The sequence below is a fragment of the Crocodylus siamensis genome, chromosome 9 (genome assembly GCF_052110815.1).
Source record: "Crocodylus siamensis isolate JL-2025a chromosome 9, ASM5211081v1, whole genome shotgun sequence".
NCBI lineage: Eukaryota > Metazoa > Chordata > Crocodylia > Crocodylidae > Crocodylus > Crocodylus siamensis.
In genome coordinates, this window is record NC_143403.1 from 57,758,898 (window position 1) to 57,780,241 (window position 21,344).

At 42.2% G+C, this 21,344-nt stretch overlaps 1 protein-coding gene across 1 annotated transcript; it reads right to left on the reverse strand.

Moving 5' to 3' along the window:
* Nucleotides 1-4,216: 4,216 nt before the first annotated feature.
* On the reverse strand, nucleotides 4,217-21,067 carry LOC149857670 (solute carrier family 2, facilitated glucose transporter member 11-like). The gene is made up of 12 exons (XM_090063144.1): nucleotides 20,935-21,067; nucleotides 17,407-17,505; nucleotides 15,592-15,752; nucleotides 14,643-14,767; nucleotides 14,048-14,177; nucleotides 12,308-12,456; nucleotides 11,700-11,887; nucleotides 10,655-10,765; nucleotides 8,417-8,518; nucleotides 7,626-7,701; nucleotides 5,321-5,448; nucleotides 4,217-4,526 (listed from the first exon to the last, which is right to left on the reverse strand). The coding sequence occupies exons 1-12, from the start codon at nucleotides 20,956-20,958 to the stop codon at nucleotides 4,323-4,325; spliced, it is 1,497 nt and encodes a 498-aa protein (XP_089919270.1). The 5' UTR covers nucleotides 20,959-21,067; the 3' UTR covers nucleotides 4,217-4,322.
* Between the last annotated feature and the right edge of the window lie 277 nt (nucleotides 21,068-21,344).

Genomic DNA, 21,344 nt, shown 5'->3' on the forward strand with positions numbered 1-21,344 from the left:
CTAGGATATTAATGAAATTCTCAGTTATTACAGCAGAAACATAAAAATCTTATTATCTCAGGCCCTGAGAGGTACATGGCCAAAGGATTTATCTCCCAACATATCCTCATTTTGTGTAGAAAATTTACAAATAAATATATTTTTATTTAAAAGATTCTATGTCACTTTAAAAGTCTGGTATTGCATTATTAACATGAAGTGGTTCTAACATGAAGTGGAAGGTGGGATGGAGAGCACCTTCAGCAAGTGCGTGGATGACACCAAGCTGGGGGGAGTAGTAGATATGCTGGAGGGTAGGGCTAGGGTTCAGGGTGACCTAGACAAATTGGAGGATTGGGCCAAAAGAAATCTCATGAGGTTCAACAAGGACAAGTGCAAAGTCTTGCACTTGGGATGGAACAATCCCATGGACCGCTACAGGTTTGGGATCAACTGGCTAAGCAGTAGCTCTGGAGAAAATGAATTGGGGGTTACAGTGGATAAAAAGCTGGATATGAGTCAACAGTGTGCCCTTGTTGCCAAGAAGGGTAACGGCATACTGGGCTGCATCAGTAGGAATGTTGCCAGAAAGTGATTACTCCCCATTCTATCAAGAGAAGTGATTATTCAGCACTGGGGAGGCTGTATCTGGAATATTGTTTTGGGCCCCCCCAGTACAGAAGGGATGTGAACAAGTTGGAGAGAGTCCAGCAGAGGGGAACACAAATGGTGAGGGGGATGGGGCACATGACTTATGAGGACAGTCTGAGGAAGCTGGGCTTATTTAGTCTGCAGAAGAGAAGACTGAGGGGGGATTTAACTACCTGGAGGGGGCATTTAACTACCTGGAGGACGGTTCCAGAGAGGATGGAGCTGGACTGTTCTCAGTGGTGACAGATGACAGAACAAGGAGCAATGGTCTCTAGCTGCAGTAAGGGAAGTTTAGGTTGGATATTAGGAAAACTTCTCTCACTAGGAGGGTGGTGAAGCGCTGGAGCAGATTACCTACAGAGGTGATGGGATCTCCATTCTTGGAGGTTTTTAAGGCCTGGCTTGACAAACCCTTGGCTGGGATGATCTAGTTGGGGATGGTCCTACTCTGAGCTGAGGGTTGGACTAGATGACCTCCTGAGGACCCTTCAACACAAATTTTCTGTTTCTATACTTAAGTTTGGTGCCTAGGAAACATCTATTTTTTTATAACAATAGCTTTGCTTAGGTGATAGAATAATGTGTGATGTGTCTTATTTCTGGGTTAGACGTCTATATCCTTGATTGACGTACCAGAAGCTATTCCAAGTCATCTTCATGTTGAGAATTGATGGTTGCCTCACAATTGTTTTTCAGATTTCTGTGATTAATTATCCTTCTGTGGTGAGAAAACATGTCTTTTCTGAAGAAGGGCAGGCTTAAAGAGTACCTGAAATCACTAGGAAAACTGGTAATCCAAATTGGATTGGGTGAGTTGTGGAGGTTTACATTTAATTTTGGGACAGAGTAGAATGGGATTGCGCACTTTACTGTATGGGTATGTGAAATACCAATTTAACTTATGGCAAAATATAGAGACATAATATCTAGGCATCCTATTAGAAGTTACAAATGATGGTTCAGGGCAGGAAAACAGAAAATGTTGTGATAATTGAGCCATCTACTTATTCACCATAAAGAATGACAGACATACAGCTTATATTTATGTGTGAGTCAATGTGACTTGAGAAGAGTTCTCTGCAGGAGGCTGTTCTAAACTAGCATTTCACTACCTTGTTTTCCAGTGTGCATTTAAAATGTCCTACCGTCCCAACTCCTGTTTTTCCTTCTGACCTGTTAACCTTTTATGATGCAGGTCAAGATTTTTTTAGTTTCCCAACACTAAGTTAAGACAAAAAGAATAAGACAGTGGGCACATCTACATTAGATGCTTAAGTGTGCAGTAGCATAGTTTACTGCAAAGTAAGCATGTGCTTCTACACGTGCACATGCTTACTATGCAATAAACCTCCCTAATCATGAGTAAATTTGCTACCTGCAAATACAAGTCGCAAATTTACTCGAGTTAATAATGGCGCAATAGCGCTCATGTAGACAACTCACCAGGAACAAATTTGTCTCACCAGGAGCAGCTAGCCATCCACCAGGGGGTGGGAGATTGCTCCCTGCCTCTGGGAACTGCCTGTTGCTGGGGAGGGCTCTGCCGGAGGAGCCTGGGTAGGGACTATGTTTCCCTGCCCCAGCAGCAGGGAGCTCCAAGCCTCCTGCTCTGAGTTTGATTGGGGGGTGGGAGCTGGGACATCCATATCTCTCAGCTCCTGCTCCACTGTCACAATCAGGGAGTGGTAGGCTGGGAGACAATTATCTCCCAGTGCCAGTTCCATGACTGGGAGTCCATGGGAGTTAAGGATCTGCCAGGGCTGTGCTTGTGGAGCCAGTGCTGGGAGCTTCCTGGTGGCAGGGGCTGGGGATACTGTTCTCCACCCGGCACCATGAGCGCGGAGCTGGTGGGGGAGGGCAAGCTAAGGAGCTTATTCCCTGCTCAGCTCCGTAAGCATGGAGCTGGGTGAGAAAATTGGCTGAGGAGCCTGTTCCCTGCCCAGGTCTGTACTCATGGATCTGGGCAGGTAACAAGCTACACAGCTTATTCCCCTCCCAGCTCTGTGGTCATGGAGCTGAGCAAGGAACAAGGTCCTCAGCCTGTTCCTCTCCCCTCCCTTCCCCTTCCCCTTCCCCCCCAGCTCTGCACTCACAGAACTGAGCAGAGAACAAGCTCCCCAGCCTGTTCCCCCGCAGCTTCAAGCTCATGGTGCTGGGTGGGGAACAGGTTCCCTAGCCCCCACCACCAGGGACCTCCAGTACTGGCTCCATGACCAGGGGGCTGGCACTGGCAGCCTAATCTCCACCCAGTTCTGTGCTCATGGAGCTGGGTGGGAAACAAGTTCCCCAGCCTTCAGCACTCTGCAGGTCCCAGCCCCATGCCCTGATCAGGTGATCAAGGCACGGGGCTTGGAAAGAGCTGCAGGTGTGGGGTAGGTCCCATCCCCCTGCCCCAATTTGCTGGTGGGGCAGCTAGCAATGAGCTAGCTGCTAGCTGCCTCACTGGGCAGGGGTAGGGGGCTGCGACCTGCCCCTTCTCTGCAGCTCTTTCCAAGTCCTCTTCCCCTAATTGGGAAGCTAGTACCAGGAGCTCCCTGCTGCCGGGGCAGGGGAACATTGTCCCAGCCCCAGGAGCAGACAGCCCACCCCTCCCAGGGCCAGGTGACAGCTGTCTCTTGGCCTGGTACTTCCTGCCAGCCCCTTGGCTAGCACCCAGGGGGAGCCTAGAGCTTTTCCCAGTGGTGGCAGAGGCCCATAGCAGGGCTGCAGAAAGTTTGGTGCTAAGAGCAGCAAATCTGCTGCCTAGTCCTTGCATGTGTAGATGCCTGCCTGGGAGTGCTTAATCTGCAGAAGTTTACTCCTGAGTAAACTGAGCCCAGATCAAATGCATGTGTAGATGTGCCACTAAAACTCAGTTTCCTGTCCAATTCTACTTATAGGGCACGTCCAGTTCTACTTATAGGGTGCATTTACGTGTGATGCTGTGTCACCGTAGTGATGTGCTATGGTGACATAATGTCCACAGGTATCTACACATGACCAGGAACTACTTCACTTCAGCAGCACACTTTCCTGTTATAGTGTGCCACTATGGCCAAATAACCGTTAAAAGTAACCATGCAACAAGTGTATCGTGCAGTACAGGCAGTTACTGCTCTGTGCTTTAGTACTTCCAAAAGGAAATACAAAATTGTGATGCAGTAACAACATCGCCATAGGGCAACGTGTAGATATGCCCATAGTTGCATAGAAAAAAGTGTAGTTTTTAGCAGTAGTGGGCTATTTGCACTACTGTATTTTAAGCACACAACCAAAACTTTGAGAGACCTTTTGATTATAGTTCATTCTCTTCCTCTTAAACCAAGGGAGAGTCATTTGATAGATTAACATGCATATTTTCATGGGCCACTAATTTGAAATGGCTGATAAGAGAAGGAAATGCTGTAAAACTGATGTGTCTCATGATATTTGAATGCTCACACATTCCAGTCCTGGGACAGATCTCTGTTAATCATTAACAAACACCCTTATGGTACAGAGCTGTAGTAGGAGGGGAACCATCTGTAAAGATACTGCCTGCATGCATGTAAAGCAAATACAGATATAAAATGGGGTTACTTAGAGTAAGAAACAACTTCATTGTGGATTATGATTCAAAGAGATTTTTATTAAATAAGGTTCAATGTTACCATTAGCTTCTGTTGTGATCTAGAAAGCACCTTCAGCCAATAAAAATGGCCTATTCTGGCTGGTCAGAGCTTGGTGCAGGTATATTCTTTATAAGATTTCCTCCCTACAATCTGCAGAGCATTTTTCCCAAAATGCAATGTGCTGAATTCCTCTGTGATTTCCATGACTGACTTCCCCTTTGTCTCTGGGAGGAACAAGTAGGTTAAGATCCCTGAGATGACAAGGACCCCTGTAAAGATGAGGAAGCAGAAGGGACCAAGAGCCTCCTGAAAATGAAAATAAGAGAGAGAAATATGAGCAAATCGCCAAATGACACTTGCTCTCTTAGGTTCTTGTATGTTGTAGCTTTGCACCCCAGGAATGGGAAAAATGGTGATTCTCAGATTATATGTTTATTTGATTTTTTTTAAATCCCTAAAACAGCAGAGAACAGTTGTATACCTGGGGGAAGGGGGAGGGCAAGTGGGGAATTGCCCCAGGTGTTGACTGTGAAGGGGGCACCAGAATGGCTCCCAGAGGAGTCTTTCCCATGACAGGGGCAGCCCTACAGTTCACAGCAGTAGGAGTTGGGCAGGTGCAGCCCAGCACCCAGCAGTGCATCTGGGTTGGGGAGTGAGTTGAATGGCGCTCTTCTGTCTCCTAGAGTCCTTGCCACTGCAGGCACAGCCCTGTGCCCACTAGCATATGTGGTAGGAGGAAGTAAATGAGGCACAAGGGGCAACTCCCAGGGAGTGTCATGGCATGGGGCTGCTGCTGCTTAAACTGGCACTGCTACAGCAGCAGTAGAAGCTGCCAAGGCAGGTCAGAATTCCCTTCCTCTTACCCCTACACACCTGCCCCAGGCGTCAAAGGAGCTTGCCATGCCTCTGTGGGATGATGTCTGTAAAAGCCAGGTCTTTTGCCCAGCCGACCTCCATAGAGTAGTGTTAGAGGTTATTTCAGAACACTGATCACCTACAAGGCATTATGATTTACTAGCAGTTGCCTTGCTACCCAGGTCAACCTTGAAAGCTGATTTAATTGGGAGCATCAAGAAAGAGACCCAAATTGAATCACTTACCACAATAAATGGGAAGATCATTCCAATCATTATAAGGCCAACCCAGCAGATGGTCCCACTAATTACCAAGGCAGCTGATCTGGCTGACTGGTTGAAGATTTCAATCATGACAGATATGCTTGCTCCAGCTGAAGAGGAAACATGAAAAGGCAATAAGAAATGCCTATGAATTTTATTCCCATAGGAATTTTAGTTACCTTTTTTCCAAAGCAACAAAATTAAAATTCATAATTTAGGAGCAGCGCTTGGTCAGATGGAGGCCCAGAGTGTCACACTCTGTCCCCATTTCCCAACGTATGTAGTTTTTGCTTGTATGTGGGGGCTAGGACCAAGATGGGCTTCCAGGGTATTCTACACTGTGATGATGGCTGTGATCATTGGTGAGGCGTGAACCCCCTGAGATTGACTGTGCACCCCCTGGAAGTGCCAGCTAAGAAACTGGAAGTGCCGGTGGAAGTGCACTTCTGGTTTTGCTGGTTTCACCGCTGGTGGTAGTTCTGGGCTCGGCGATCTGGTGCCCCACCCCCAGACTTGGGAGGCACCACTCGCCCATGGCTGCGATATAAATATCTGAACAGAAATTGGTGACGCACAGTACTAGTATGTGATGCTACTGAGCTTGCAATAACTGAGAGTAGCTTTTAGTCAAGAAACCGGAGTAAGTTTTGGTCCCAGGTGGGGTCCTGTGGAAACATTCTAGCAGCGACTACAGGAGTGAGCTGGCTCTGGTGGTTGTGCTGTAGTTGATTCAGAATTCAATTTTAAAAAAGAGAGCTTGAGATGATGCTAAGAGAAAAAGCTTGTCATCAGTTAATAATCCTTCATAGTCCTTAATGAGTCTGGGTTTTCACATGTGAGCTGAGGAAGGTCTGGGGTCCTGTTTCCCTTTCTCATCTTTGACAAGAACATAGCTACTGATGGGTCTGGGGATAGCCTACCTAATTAGTGCCCATGCTCGCCCAAATCTGAACCTGTGTGAATGTCAAGTTTAAATTAATTAATAAACTTTCTCTTATGTATCCTGAAGGGATAAACAGAGACAATGTTTAATGTACTTAGAGTTTAGTTTTAAATACTTTGCAATATAAATGATTTTCTGTGACATCAGACTTCTGTTGTGATAGAATCATAGATCATCCCTCCACTGGACTCCCTCCATCTTGATCATCCATTATAAATTGGGGTTCACCCTTGTTTCCATTCTTGCCTATGACATTGACCTATGAAGATGTACCATATTTACCCAAAACCAAGACAACTTTGAATTTAAGATGATGTCCCCAGTTATTAGATTCCATACATGGACAATGCAGAGTCATGTTATAATTTTCCATATATAGAATCGAATTATTAGAGGGTTCTCTTAAATTCTCCCTCCACTGCTGCAGCAGTCAATCAGCAGCGAGGCAATCAGTGGCACACGGGTAGGTGGCCTGATCCCTGCTCCTTACCTTCTGCTACCTGTCCCCCGCAGCCACCTGTGTCACTCTCACAATGTCTCTGTCCCCTGTCCCCCACATCATTTAGCCCCCTCTTCTACCTGCTTTCCCCACTGTGCCTGCCCCTCACAGTGCCTGCCCTCTGTACCTTGTATTCAAATCTAAGAAGAGAGGCACCCTCCCCCCCTCCAAATTGAATGGGGGGAAAAAACTTTGTCTTGGTTTCAAGTAAATACAGCACTTACACACATTTCCATTTCCATATATTTATCAATATTAATGTGTTCATACAGAATCATAGAACGGCAGGGTGAAAAGGGACTCCTAGAGGTCATCTAGATCAACCCTTGCTCAGGGCAGGATCATCCCTGACTAAACCATCCTAATCAAGTGTTTGTTTAACCTGCTCTTAAAAATGTTTAATAGTGGAGATTCCACAGCCTCTCTAGGTAGACTGTTTCAATGCTTAACTACCCTCAGTAAGAAAGTTCTTCCTAATATCCAACTTATATTTCCCTTGTTGCAATTTAAGACCATTGTTCCACATCCTGTCCCTTGCTACCACAAATAGTTTAGCTCTACTCTCTGTATAACTATTCTTCAGGTATTTGAAGACTGTTATCAAATCATCTGTCAATCTTCTCTTCTCCAAACTAAATAATTCTAGTTCTTTCAGCCTGTCTTTGTAAGTCTTGTTTCTCAAGTGTCTAATTATTTTTACAATTATTTATTGGATTCTAATTTGTCTACATTTTTCTTGAAATAGGAAGTTCAAAACTGTACACAGTACTCCAGGAGAGGAGGTCTCACCATGTATATGGTACAGCCCACAGGTTTTCAGTAATCACCTGTGCTGATGTACTCACCTGGCCCAGTTCCATATGCGACAATGAACAAGAAGATGAGAATTACACTACAATATGACATCCAGAAGACTTGATCCTAGAGGGGAAAGTAAGGAGAGGAAATGCAAATTATTACTGTGGTGCAATAATATACTGACTATTTTTCTCCATTGGGTTACAAGATTGCTATGGAATTGCTTTGCATACTGGGAATCAAATCATATGTATTAATGGGTGAGTTAGAGGAGAGGTCAGTAGTTATCAGAATAAATGGGTCAGCCATTTTTATTGTTGGAGACAAGGGTAGCAGAAAAGTTTGGGAAACCGCAAAGGTGCTTGCCACTGGGAAATGAGATTTTCTGCAGCAAGGATGATGGCTAGGCAAAGTGCCACAGCCATAGGTAGGGAGAGAAGAATGCACACAGGTGCTGGGATGCTCAGGGATGGTGACAAGAGGAAGGCAAGATGCATCAATTGTAGAAAAGGGTTGATGGGGCTATGTAGCAAGGTACTTGGGGAATGACTAGGTCAGGGTACCTTGTTTATGAGACACTTACTTTGGCTGCTGAAAAGAGTATGAAGCTAACTTAGGAAGAGAGAGCACAGAGATTTCTCCTAGAGAGCACAGAGATAAAGACCTTATGGAAGGTGCCATAAGATTGCATTCGCATGAAATTCAGCCCTGCATTGTTGAGAGAACAGAACGAAGGCTGGCTGTGTGATCCCCTGTAGTGATCTAGGTTTAATATGAGAACTACAGAAACTGCAGCTTTTGTAGAAGGAGGATGTCCTAGTAGTAGAGGCTTTCTTACCTTCAGCAAGAGAGTTGCTACTAGGAGTACCAGGACCAGTGCCATCAGCCAATAACCACCCCATAACAGTATCCGCCTGCCAAAACGGTCAATGATGGAGCTCTAGGGGACAGAAAAAAGACTGATATCACTGGAAGCACAGCAAATTCTGAATGAACTTGGTTTTCATACCCACTTCCTTTTTTCCTTTGGTCTTTTTCTCTTACAGTCCAGGAATAGGTGTCATTATATGACTTCTCTTAGCTATGTCACCCACCAAGGCACTGTCAAGTGTGAGTTTGATTAATTCCATGGGTGTTATGATGCAGTACTTAGGATGGACACTGCTATTTGGGGCCAGAAAGGGCAGGTTTTATTTTTTGAATGATTATTCTTTACTTAGAGCTCATCTTCTTTGTAAGTAAAATTCTTCCATTTGAATGCATTTCCCTAAGAACCATGAGCATACTAAGTATATTCTTTGATTGTAGTCGCATCTGTTTACTTAGTCTTTTATATGCTGTGTCTGTTTATTACAACATGCATAGCCTGAGAATGGCTTGTGCATCTCTACTATAGAGACAGAGTTAATTGGATGAACAATTCTAAAATATTCATTGACTCTTCGTGTGTGTAAAGCAATTGCCATACATTTTATATGATTAACTCACCTGTGCTAGTTCCTTCATTGATGTCAGTGCTGGTGGTGGTGGGAGGAGGAGTAATATATGGCCATTATTGCAAATGGATCCCAAGGATCCAGGCATTGTATCTGGGGCTAAAGATTTGTGGGTGCTCTAATTGTCACTGGGTATGTCTACATGTACATCTGATGTGGGAGCAGTTTACTTGCGAGTAAACTACTTGCCTATAAATGTTCCCAGTTGTCGTCTACACATGTGCTATTATGCAGTAACTACTTGCAAGTACATTTTCTACTTGCATTTGCAGGTAGCAAATTTATTCATGTGTAGCCAATTTTACTGTGCAGTAAGCGTGTGCATGTGCAGATGTGCACACGTACTGTGCAGTAAACTGCTACTGCTGCTTTGAGTTGATTTGTGAGTAGAATCACACACAGCAAATTGGATTTCAGAAAAAAAATGTCTGCCTGTCCACGATCATATACTGTACTAGTGTGTTGGGATGGGAAAACGTTTTAATAGTTGCTAGTTGTTACCTAAAGCTTTTTATAGCCGTATCAAATAAGACAAATTTTGGGGTATAATCACAATATGGCCTTGCTGGATACACAAGCATGATCTGCATGATCATCGATATAAATCCTGATTTAGAGGTTGAGTTTTATGCCATGTGCTGATAATTCAGTACACTGAGGAGCTATATTATTAGACTTCTGTCCTTCAGACGAACTGTTCAACTGAAGCCCTTTGCTAATCACTATACACTTGACTTTGTAAAATTAGTCATGAAAGCGGTGGTCAGACTTTACTTAGCCTCACCAGCCTCTGAAATGCAGTTACCTCAGAGGTGTAATGTATAGATTTATAAGACATAAGAAACGTGTATAATAATAATAATAATAGTAATAATGTAGAGCTAAGTGGGGTTTCCCAGTTGCATTTAATTCCAAAGATGGTAGCAGTGTGAGTGACCTCTAGCATCATATGATAGAGTTAGATCAGTCCTAATTTTGAATGCCCTCAGCTGAATTGCATCACTTTCTTCAGCACCATGTTTTTCCCTATTTTCCTTCATCTGACTTAATTCATGAGTTGTCATGAGATTATAATTTAAGGTTGTTGATACCTTCTATACATGACATTTTAATCTCAGAGATTTTCCATGTACTACACTTTAAAATGTTCCAGACTGCACATGCTAAAAACCATTTTTCAGATGTGTGAGTACACTTCTGAAAATTTGATTAAGAATCAACTATTCCATGCAGTTTACCCATCATCAAGCCCGATCTTACCACCATGCCATTGCTCCTGTCTGGCTTTACTGCGTCTACTGTCTTAAGTAACCTAGCAGTTATTTAAACATAATAATCAAGGGAGCATGATATGAGCTCCAGCCTGAAATAATATAAGCTTGGATGTTTATGAAAAAACATAGATTGTGAGCTCCCAGAAGATGGGAAATCTTCCAGTGGGGCTGGAAATACTGTTTTGCAGAGTTGTGCAGTGATATAGAAAGATTATTCAGTTTACATAGTGAAGTTCCCATTCTTTCTAAGAGAAAACTGGCTGTCATCACATTTCATTTTTCCAGCCTCCACTAGGTATGACTTACACACAGGATCATGGAGAAGAGTTCACAGATCCCCACTCCTAATGATATATATGGAATGAGGTCTTCATCCAGCCTGGCTGTGCGGAACACTTCAAAGGTGTAAAAGTAGATCTGGAAAATGCATTTAGAAAACATTAGAAAATGAAATGCAGTCAAGATATATGAAGTGTCCTTGTGTAGTGCTTCTCAGATCTAGATCTTTCACCAGTATTGTCACCAGGTGGGCCTTAGTGGGACCCACAAGAGGAAACTGAGGGCCTTGGATTCTCTTTGTACAGAGAGAAGTGGGGACACCAGTTTGACATCTGAAATTCAAGGGTCTTTTGGGGATTAAGGGAAAGGATTTGACAGTCGAGAAAAGGATGGTGCTGAAAGAAGCATTGTGTTAGGAAGGCAGAGGGAATAAATAAAGGACCACGAGGAAGGATCTGGTTGCAGCAGAAAAACAGCATTGGGAGGGAGAGAAGAGAGAAAGAAAGGATATATCAAAATAGCAGTTAGCATGCAATTTTCAGGGCTTTTCCAAACACAACTGCTAATTCTGTAATGGTTTTACAGTTACTCATCAAAAGCCTGCAGAGTTCCTAAACCAGTAGGTGCCACTTCCCTGCAGTAGAAGACTGCACACTGTCTCAAATTACCATCAGTTTTGTCTTTCTTCTACCTGTGCTGCTGGGGAAGCACCACGTGCACAAGCATGATGTACAGTGAGGTTTATAAAGAGAAACATAGAAGGTTAGACACAGAGAAGGAGATCCTTGCCAGATGAATCTCGGGCATCAGGCAGAATAAAGAGGAGATGGCAATAAATATCTACTGCTACCTGATATGGGAACATAAGGAAAACTGAAATACAAATCTGGATGAGGAGCTGTTGAGATCCTGGAGTCAGAATGTGAGTATGTATAACAATCTGCCTTTGACAGAGAGCTGTCTGTGGGATTAACGGGGATCAAGAAAAGGTAACCAACAGGAACCATGGTTTTGTGGCATTCTTAATGCTACCTACTATTAATTCTTAGGTTAGAAAGGAAGAACACTCAACTGCATTCAAACCACTAAGCTGTAGAGTCATTACAAGGAGAATGAGGATATTCATTTGCCAGCGCAAGGATGGTTCTTTTATCAATTCCAGGACGCCCATGGTTTTGGTGCTTTTCAATGCTGCCTTCTCCTTCATCAGGTCATCAATGTCCTCTTGATGGTCCCCCTCACCCCAAAGCTGCTTCATGGCTATTGAAGAGAAGGAGCAAAGCATGGAAATCCATCAGATGATCCATCCACACATTTTATTTTTCAGACATTTAATGAATTAGTGACCAGATTGTTCATTAATCATTAAATCCATACATTCAGCCCTCAGTCCCTGAGCAAAGAAGTCAAAGTTTTATTGGTAATGCTCAGACATTGATATTAGCTGGTGGGTGACTGCTGGATTGCTTGGGTAAAACTAATATTTAATTGGAGAGCTTCTATAATTTCTGACTGGTTTTTGTCTATACTAAATGGACTCTGCGCAAGTATCTCCATTAAGTCCTTATAATATAGAATTATTAAAAAAGCTTGGGGCTATATAGTAGGAAACTTGTTTCTATCTAGCAGGTCCTTTTCTTCAGTGGTTCTCAATATAACAAAACTGAGAGCTGATTTTACCTTTTAAGCAGCCTTCTTTGTCTCCCTTTTGTATCAGAAGATAGGGTGGGGATTCAGGAAAGAATGGCAAAAAAATCAGCTGGAACAATGCCCCAATTCCACAGGAGGCCAACAACAAATGCCACAGGGACTCTGTTCCTAAAAGTTCTCTGTAGAAAGCAGATACAATATACTTATGGGATAACAAAAAATAAATTCGATGAGTTGTGTTCTGGAGCAAGGACTAAAACTGCAAAAACAATGTATAACTGGAAATGGGGAAAATATGTTGAAATAAAAGAAGGTATTTGTACAAGTAGAAAGAAAAATAGTTAAGTAACTTAGTTCTATAGTATGTTCTGAGGTTTTCCATTGTTTAAAAGGTGGTGGCAGTGGGAAGTGGGGAATTTGTTAAATACAGGAGCTATCTGAACCAAAGCTGAAATTTACATTAAGCTGTCAAGAAAGGACGAATCTTCTCCAAAATGGTTATATGCAAGAACTTAATATTAAATGCTATAAATTCTTTTTGAAATGATAGAGAGACTGATGCTGTATAAATGATGATGGAAAGAAGGGGATGAAAAGAGCTAGTATCTCTACTACTTCATTTGTGGATAAGTATATGCATGCTACAATAAGGATGATTAGTATTAGGATATTAGCCTAATATGTGGGGGAGCAAATTTCCCTGGCCTGCTCTACCACTGACTTCCTATGGCCCCTTCTATGCATGCAGGTAAAAGCGTGCAATTAAATCTAATGCGTGATCCATACAATTGTGCCTCCTGTCGTGCCACATGTGCATGGCAGGAGGTGTGATTGTGGGATTGCACTTTGGATACAATCATGCCTTATTGCTATTGCAGGGGGAGCCTGATTCTGGTAGATGGGGCTGAGCAGCCCCTCAGTTTTGGGAACTCTAGGTCCTGGCTGCATGTGAGGTGCAGCTGAGAGCCCCCTTAATTGTGGGGCTCTGCATGGTGTAGCTGGGACCAAGAGCCCTGTGTGGGCTGTGGGTTTCAGGTATCCCTGAGCCTTGGGGATCATGGCAGCTGTGATCCCCAGTGGGGTTTCATGTTGGGCAAGTTGCGCCCTTGAGGCTGGGAGCCCGGTCAGCTACTGGGGCTCCCACCTGCTGAGGAGATCCTGCTACACATGCAAATTAAACCTGGCCAGCAACCAGCTGTAGTTAGCACACATTTTTGAGGTCTAACTTTATACCTGGTTGGAGCTTTTTAGCATGTGATAGCTTGTTTGCATGTGTAGCTGGTCTTAAGGTAACTGCAATTAACTGGTTAACTGTGCAATTCCTGTAATGTGTAGAGAGCCCCTATGTGACCATGTCACTTAGCTTCTTCTGTGCCTCAGGTGTCCATAGGCAAAATGGGGCTTACACAGCTTCCCTGACTCACAAAGGTATGAGTATAAGGGTGAATCTATACACTGCCGTATGGTGATATTGCTGCTTCCAAAAAGAAGTACTAAAGCACAGCGCAGTATGGGTGGTTACTGTGCTGTGCACCTGGTGCATGGTTAGATTTCACCACTATGTCACTGTAGCAGCATGCTATACCCAATGAGCGTGCCACTATAGCAATGTAGCTGCCAATCATATATGTAGACACACATGATCACTACGTCACCGTAGCGTGCCATACAGCAATGTAGCCCATTGCTACATCACCATAGGATGACATGTAGACACTTCCTAAATGCATGAAACATTGTAAGGCACTTTAAAACTATGGTGATAGATACCTTAGTCCCATAATTTGCCCTAAGGCTTTTCCTAGTGTAAAAAACACTAGGGGAAGAGTGTTTGCAAATCCACGCAGCTTCTTGGGTGAAATTTCTCCTGCGTATTGGATGTGTACATTCAAACATACTCCTAGAATGGGAAGTAAAAATTGGACAGGCTTATTTATAGAAAAACAAATTCTCATTTTTCAAATCATGTTTTGCTAAAGGGTAGTGCACTCTTCCTCTTTCTGTTCCATAAGTACCTTCTACAATAAGTAGCCAAACAGAAAAATTATTGGTAAATCTTATCCAAAAACAACAAAGACATTTAACAAGTCATTATTCCCCATCTCCAACATTTTTTCAGCTGAGATCTTATGTGTAGGATGATTTGCTACATTTTATTATTATATAATCCCTCCCCAGCTAGTCCACTATAGGTTTGGGCAGCTTGCTGCTCCTTATATTAGGTGAGTTAGACTTCACCTTTTCCCTACTCGTTGCTCTGTTTGGGGTGCCGTGCACCACAAGAAACTCCCAGAGGAAGTAGTCCCTATGGTATCACAAGAGAATTCCTGTTAACTTGTCTACATAGAGTAGTGTGAGGTCTTACCTGCACTCAGGCCATAGAGAGCACGTCCAATCAAAATCATCTCAAAAGACTTAGCTGGCTTACTGAAACCCACGTGTAATGCAGCTACTATTATAAGCAGACAGTTGAACAATAGACATTTCTTTCTGCAAGAGCAAATTAAATACAGACATGGATCAGGTTTTCCCAGAGTGCCTCCTTTTTTTAATGATTGTCCTCCTGCTAATGGCTGCCATTAAATCTAGCACTTGAAGGGCACATCAGTTCCAGTTAGGTAGGGATATGTTTGATACCAAGGTGGTGTAAGTTAAACCAGACCTGTCTTTTCCCTGCCACCACATGTGTGGGGGCACTGTCCTGAAGCTGATGTGGTTTCCTGACATGTTAAAGGCTGGGGGAATTAGTATTCATTGTTTCCTTCTTGGGATTTCATAGCCTATTGAGCATATACCCCAGAATTTAAAGAAAAGAAACAATAAAGCTCAGCTTTATAAAGAGCTGTGGTAAGTAGCCACATCAGACAAGAGAGAATTACAACTCCTTTCTCCTTTCTTCATCTTCAAAGACAGGAGTAGTAAATTATCCCATAGTGGCTTTTGCTTCATTTCTCTAAAGCCCAGACTCTATTCACAGAAGCATGAACTTGAAAGGTTCTTAAAACATACCCAAACAATTAAAAAATAAAATCTTTTTTTTTTAAGGCAATCTATCACAATTGTTTGCAAAAAAATAGAGCGCTATATGTTGTATTTAAAAAAACATGAAGAAAGCAGTAGGGAAATGGCAACGATTGTATATTTTTATCAGTCTATTTTAATATGCACATTTATATTATTATATGCTGCTATTTTCACTAGCTAGGTGCATGAACAATGCCCACATTCACTATACTGTATTAGCTATTTTTCTAGTTAAGTTTGCTCCCTTGTTGCAATTCCTGATTAGCAAGCTGTTCAAAAAAAATACATACTTTCCATATTTTTCAGACAGGTATCCGATACACAGACACCCTACCAGTCCCCCTACACAGTAGATAGACACAATGAGGGACCACAGCAATGTGAGGGACTCCTGATGGAGGGGAGAACTGTATCGTTCCAGCCAGGTTTCGTTGATAAACCTCTTAATGTGCTGGGAAGGAAAAGGGGATTTTCATTACTCCAATGCATAACTCACATCATTCTTTATTGTCTATAAAGTTGGGGTTTTTTAATCATTTCAACTGGTAGTTATTAGTTAAAGAAGGGCAAAAGGGAAGTCCTTTGCAAAGTCAGATTTAGGATAAGCCCTAAACACCATGGACACAATTCTTATTATTATCAAGCTGTGTTTTGTACAATCCACTTCAAATTGATGTTTATTAATTTTTATAGCTGTAGTGCAGTTAAATAACAGTGCAGGAAATGTTTATTTTCTTTTACTGCAACATTATGATTGTATTATAAAAACTGGAGACAAATTGCATGTAAGCTTTTCTAGCAGATTCTTCCAGTCCATCACAGTCTTGAAGATAATTAATTCATTAATATTATTATTCCAGTGTATGGCTTCTTTCTTAAGCAAAGACTGCTGAAAATTGCACCACTTTTTCATGGATTTGTTATGCAATAATCAAATAATCTTCACACCTCAACTAATTTCACCATTTAGTCCACTAAAACATAGCTTGTTTACATGTCTTGGCATGTCTACATGAGCCATTTTGAGTGCAGTAGATTAATTCTACTGTGCATTAGCACAGAGGTCAAAAACTGTGCTAATGTACAGTAGATTTAGTCTACTGCGCATTAACATCACAAAGGGTGTGTCTACACATGCCAATTTAAGGCACGTTAGCCATTTTTAAGGCACATTAAGGGTGAGGGTCTATGCATGTGCACCCTTAATGCTCCTTAAAAATAGTGATTTTAGGCTATTTGCACCTAAATTTGATACCTGCAAAAGCACATATCAAATTTAGGTGTGAATAGGTAAACTGCCTTAATGCATGTGTAGATGCGCTAAGGCGCATTAGTGCTCTGAATGTTGATGGATTTGGGACTAACTTTAGTCCCAAGTTGGTCTGCTCACTGCATTAATGCACTTTAGTGTGTGCACGTGTAGACACACCCCAAAAGCCTGTTCATTTGTGCTAATGCACAGTAGTGCTGATTATGGTGGATTAAATTAGTGCCTGTCATTACAGGTACTAAACTTAATGTGCTTTAATTACAGCGCATTAATGAGTGTGTAGATGTGCCCACTATGAATTTCCATTCAAGTACTGGGCCTTTTATGAATTCCTTTATTACTTAAATGTTCTTGAGTGTAGGTACTAAGTACAAAGGGAGGAAAGCCAAATAACAGGTTAGAGATAAACATCCATTATTTTCAATGCTTATACTTTAGGGAGGATGCTGTCTGCACCAGTTTTATAAGTCACATAAAACTCTTATGATCTAATCCAAAGAGGATGACTGCAGGGACTTAAAAATGGTTCACAATGAAGAAAGTATTGACACCAAACTCCTCTCAAGTCCTTCAGTTTAGCACTAGACCAAACAGAAAATAATAATCATATTCCAACAACCTCTACCCTTTGGTTAGGCTACTGGAATGCCATGAATGATATGAAATTGTATCCTTTATGTGGATTCTTATCTTACTTCTTCCTATTGGAGAAGATTAAGTGGAGGAGCTGGGAATAGTTTAAATAAAAATACTTTTTCTTAGAGCTGCCTTTGGGCAAAACACAGCTCCATGGAGATCCAATCCCAGAGCTGTCTTCGTTTAAAGGTTTGCTTACCATGGAAGGGTAGTTGATCACAGAAATCTGAAAACCACATAAAAGGTTTCCTCCAATTCCCAGAACAAAGAACATTTGAAATAGCCTTTGGTACTGAACCTGTCAAAAGATGATAAAACGTGTTTGCGGATCATGAGAATGGCATGTTCCTCAGGTCCATGTGTCCACATCCTTTCTTGTTAAAGAAGGGTTAAGAACGCTTAGGAATATTTTATGTCCCTTCTGAATTTTGAGCGCAGCAAAACTCAAACTTTGAGGAAACTTGGGAATGAAGAGTTAAGATCCCTGGTCTCCTAAACCTGGCAAGAGCTAATCAAAATTATTGGCAAGCTCTACAGCTGCATTCATGGAACTAAGCATAACTGGCAACTGGCAGTTGAGTAGATGGAGCAGGTTGGCAGAGCTATGCTTTTGATATGAGATAATCTGGGAAGGCCATGCCCAGAGAAGGGAGTGAGATCTTCTGTTTGATTACCTGTTATCAAAAGGAGAACTCCATTATGCCTTAGTTCATTCTCCCATGTGTTGGTTGTATCAGGAATGAACACAGGGAGTTGTCAGTAGTTAGATGAGAGGTCTGTGTTGTTTATGATTGGTAAGTGAAAGTAGAATGTTCATAGCATTACATGCATAAGGGTAAAAGGGGTTTTGCAGTTTAGCAGGGATGGTATTTTTTTCAGAAGTGGGCTAAGCATTTGTTGGGCAGGTGCAGAAAGTCTTTTTGCTACAGTCCTCACTAAACAGGTTAATTTTGATCGAATGGCTAACACAATTAGGAATAATGGTAATGGGGCAGGAACTTAGGCTAGAATACAATAAGAACAGGTTAAACACTACTTAGAAAAGTGAGATACCTTCAAAACATCTGGGCCTAATGAACTTTACTTTAAATTACCTAGTAAATTGCCAAAGCAATGTCAGAGCCATTGGCAAGTATCTTTGAGAACCACAGAGAATGGGTGAGGTTTCATCACACTGGAAGAGGCAATCATAGTATCTTAGATTCATAGATAGTTAGGGGCTGGAAGGGACCTTGTAGATCATCGAGTCCAGCTCCCCGGCACTAGGCAGGAAAAGACAACTGGGGTCAAGTGACCCTAGCGAGGTGACTATCCAGTCTTCCTTTGAAGATTTCCAGGGTATTGCACCACAACTGGAGGGAGTTTATTCCACAGTCTGGACACCCTGATTGTGAATGAGTTTTTCCTGGAATTGAGCCTGAAGCGGTCTTCCAGGAGTTTGTATCCATTGCTCCTGGTCTTCCCCGAGGGTGCCCCGCTGAACACCTGTTCACCGAGTTCTTGATGTACCCCCCGATGTAGCAGTAAGCCGTTACCAAGTCCCTTCTCAGCCTTCTCTTCTATAGTCTGAAGTTGCCCAAGTCCCTCAGCCTCTCCTCATATGGCTTGTCTTACAAGTCCCTAATCATATGGGTGGCTCTTCTCTGGACCCTCTTAAGTTTTTTCCATGTCCTTGTTAAAGTGTGGTGCCCAGAACTGGAGGCAGTACTCCAGCTGTGGTCTCACCAGTGCAGAGTACAGTGGAGTATCACTTCCTTAGTTTTGCATGAGATGCAACAGTTAATGCATGCCTATGTGTTGTTTGCCCTGCTGGCCACAGCATCGCATTGCTGGCTCATGTTCATGCGATAGTCGATCACTACCCCTAGGTCCCTTCTGGCTGTGGGGCAAGTCAAATTGTCATGGCTGAGCCTGTAGGTATGTTGGGGATTGTTTGCCTGGTTCCAGTCCTCCCAACTCTCCAGCCTGTCCGGGTCTGCCTGTATCTGCAACCTATCTTCTGGCTTGGCCACACTCCCCCATAACTTGGCGTCATCTGCAAACTTGGCCAGAGAGCTTTTCACCCCCACATCCAATTCATTAATAAAGATGTTGACCTACAGACCCGCAAGGGACACCACTGGCCACTTCTTGCCAGGATGATGCAGAACCGTTCATGAGAACTCTCTGGGTTCTTGTCTGTTTTTAAAAGAGGAAAAAGGAGACCCTAAGGAATTACTGACATAACTTCAGTTCCTAGAAAGGCACTATCAGAAATAAACCATATGTAAGCACCTAGAAGATGATGAGGTGCTTACAGTAACAGCCAATGTGAATTTGCCAGGAAATTCATGTTAACACAAGCTAATTTCCTTGTATGACAGAAACAGGCCTTGTGAATAGGAGAAAAACGGTAGAGGTGATATACCTGGATTTGAATAAAGTTTTTCATCTTGACATTCTCTTAAACTAGAGAAATATGGTTTAGAATAAACTACTGTTGGAAACATAATCAGAAAGAAATTGGGTGAAATTCTGTCCCCTCTTTTGTCCTCTCTGACTGTTGCAACCATTTCCATGGTTAATGGTTAACCAATTAACCATGGTTAATTTAAAAAATGGTTTGCGTGTGTTCTCAATATTCTGCTTTATGCAGATTACATTTCCACAGTATAAGAGATGTCCAAACAGGAACAGAGTCTGTTTAGATGCATTTTCTTAAGGATGCCGCAAAGAGTTGGATTCACTCAGACAGTGGCTTAGCATTGGACTGATTCAACAATGAATTCATGTCTCCTTAAGCTTCCCACTTGGCATGAAAATTGGCGGACAAATTCTATAAGGTCAGCTGAATGTCCAAGGCAACTTAGTTCATTAACTCATGACTATGTATAGAGCCTGGCTCTTTGCTGAATACTAAGTTCAATTTTGTTCCCCAAAGGCACAGTAGGCAATATGGATTGGGTAAGGTGCATGCTAACCAGTTAAGATCTAAGCTTTTTGATTGGTAGAATTTGCCAACAGTAAAAAAAAAAAAAAATCTGTCTTTTCGGAGGCTGTGTCTAAAGAACCCCTTCTTTTAACGACACCAAATTTGACAAATTAACCCATCCTGCTATCCAAAGTGCTATCCCCAGTGCAATCTGAATAAGCAGGGGAGTTTTAGAATATTTAGAAGTGTCAGCCTTTAAAGAGAAAGGGGCTCTCGACCTTCACTATAATAAATCTAGCACTCTGCTATAATGCTTTTCAAGCTGAAATTTTACACAGCAGTTTGGTGTCCATCTTACAGGGCCTGTTTTTATGTGCCTTCCCAAATAGTCATTCTCTCATATCTCTGCTGTTTACAACTCAGTGTATCTCTAGTACATTTTTGAAAGTATTGCCTTCCTAATAGTCCCTCAAAGAAGTTCAGCATGCCGTTACAGTCCCCTTCTGTCGTATCTGTTCTTCTGCCATTTTAACTCAACTTCCAGCTATTCCTGGGAGTTTCTCATCAGGATCAACTCATCCTTATTAAATGCGCCCTTCCCTATTACTTTTAAAGAAATAATGCCCTCAAAACCATTTTCTTCCTTTGTTCAACTTCACCAGAAAAGAATGTCTCACTCCCATCTTGTACGTTATACCTATTTTAAAGTGTGTTTACTGTAATTGTACAGTTAGCTCCCTAGCACTGGCATTAGGAGCTAGGGTGGGAGTTGCTCTCTTATTACTATCTAATATGATGAAAAAGCTGGATACTCACCAGGTTTGAGAAGAAACTTGCCATTTCTTGTTGAAAACTTGACTGAACCTAGAATCCCTTTCAAGTCAGTAAAAAAAAAAAAAAGTAATCTGGTTTCTATACTTTTTAACCAAGCATGGTATTTAAGTAAAACAGAACTGACATCATGGGACTGGAGTTAAATATTTACTTCCTAGCTTTTCAGTGAATTATTTTTTTTCAACCATTGGACAGAATTCAGTACAGCTTAATATTTCAAAAAAAACCTATGTCAAACACTTGGGCATGCAAATGACAACATGGCCTTGCTGACTAGTGGAGGAGCCAGTGTCATGTATATATATTCCTTCTCTAAAATGCAAGTATCAATGCAACATATTCCCCAGAAAAATAAAAGTGTAAAAATCACAGCCTGTATCCCAGCACAGGAA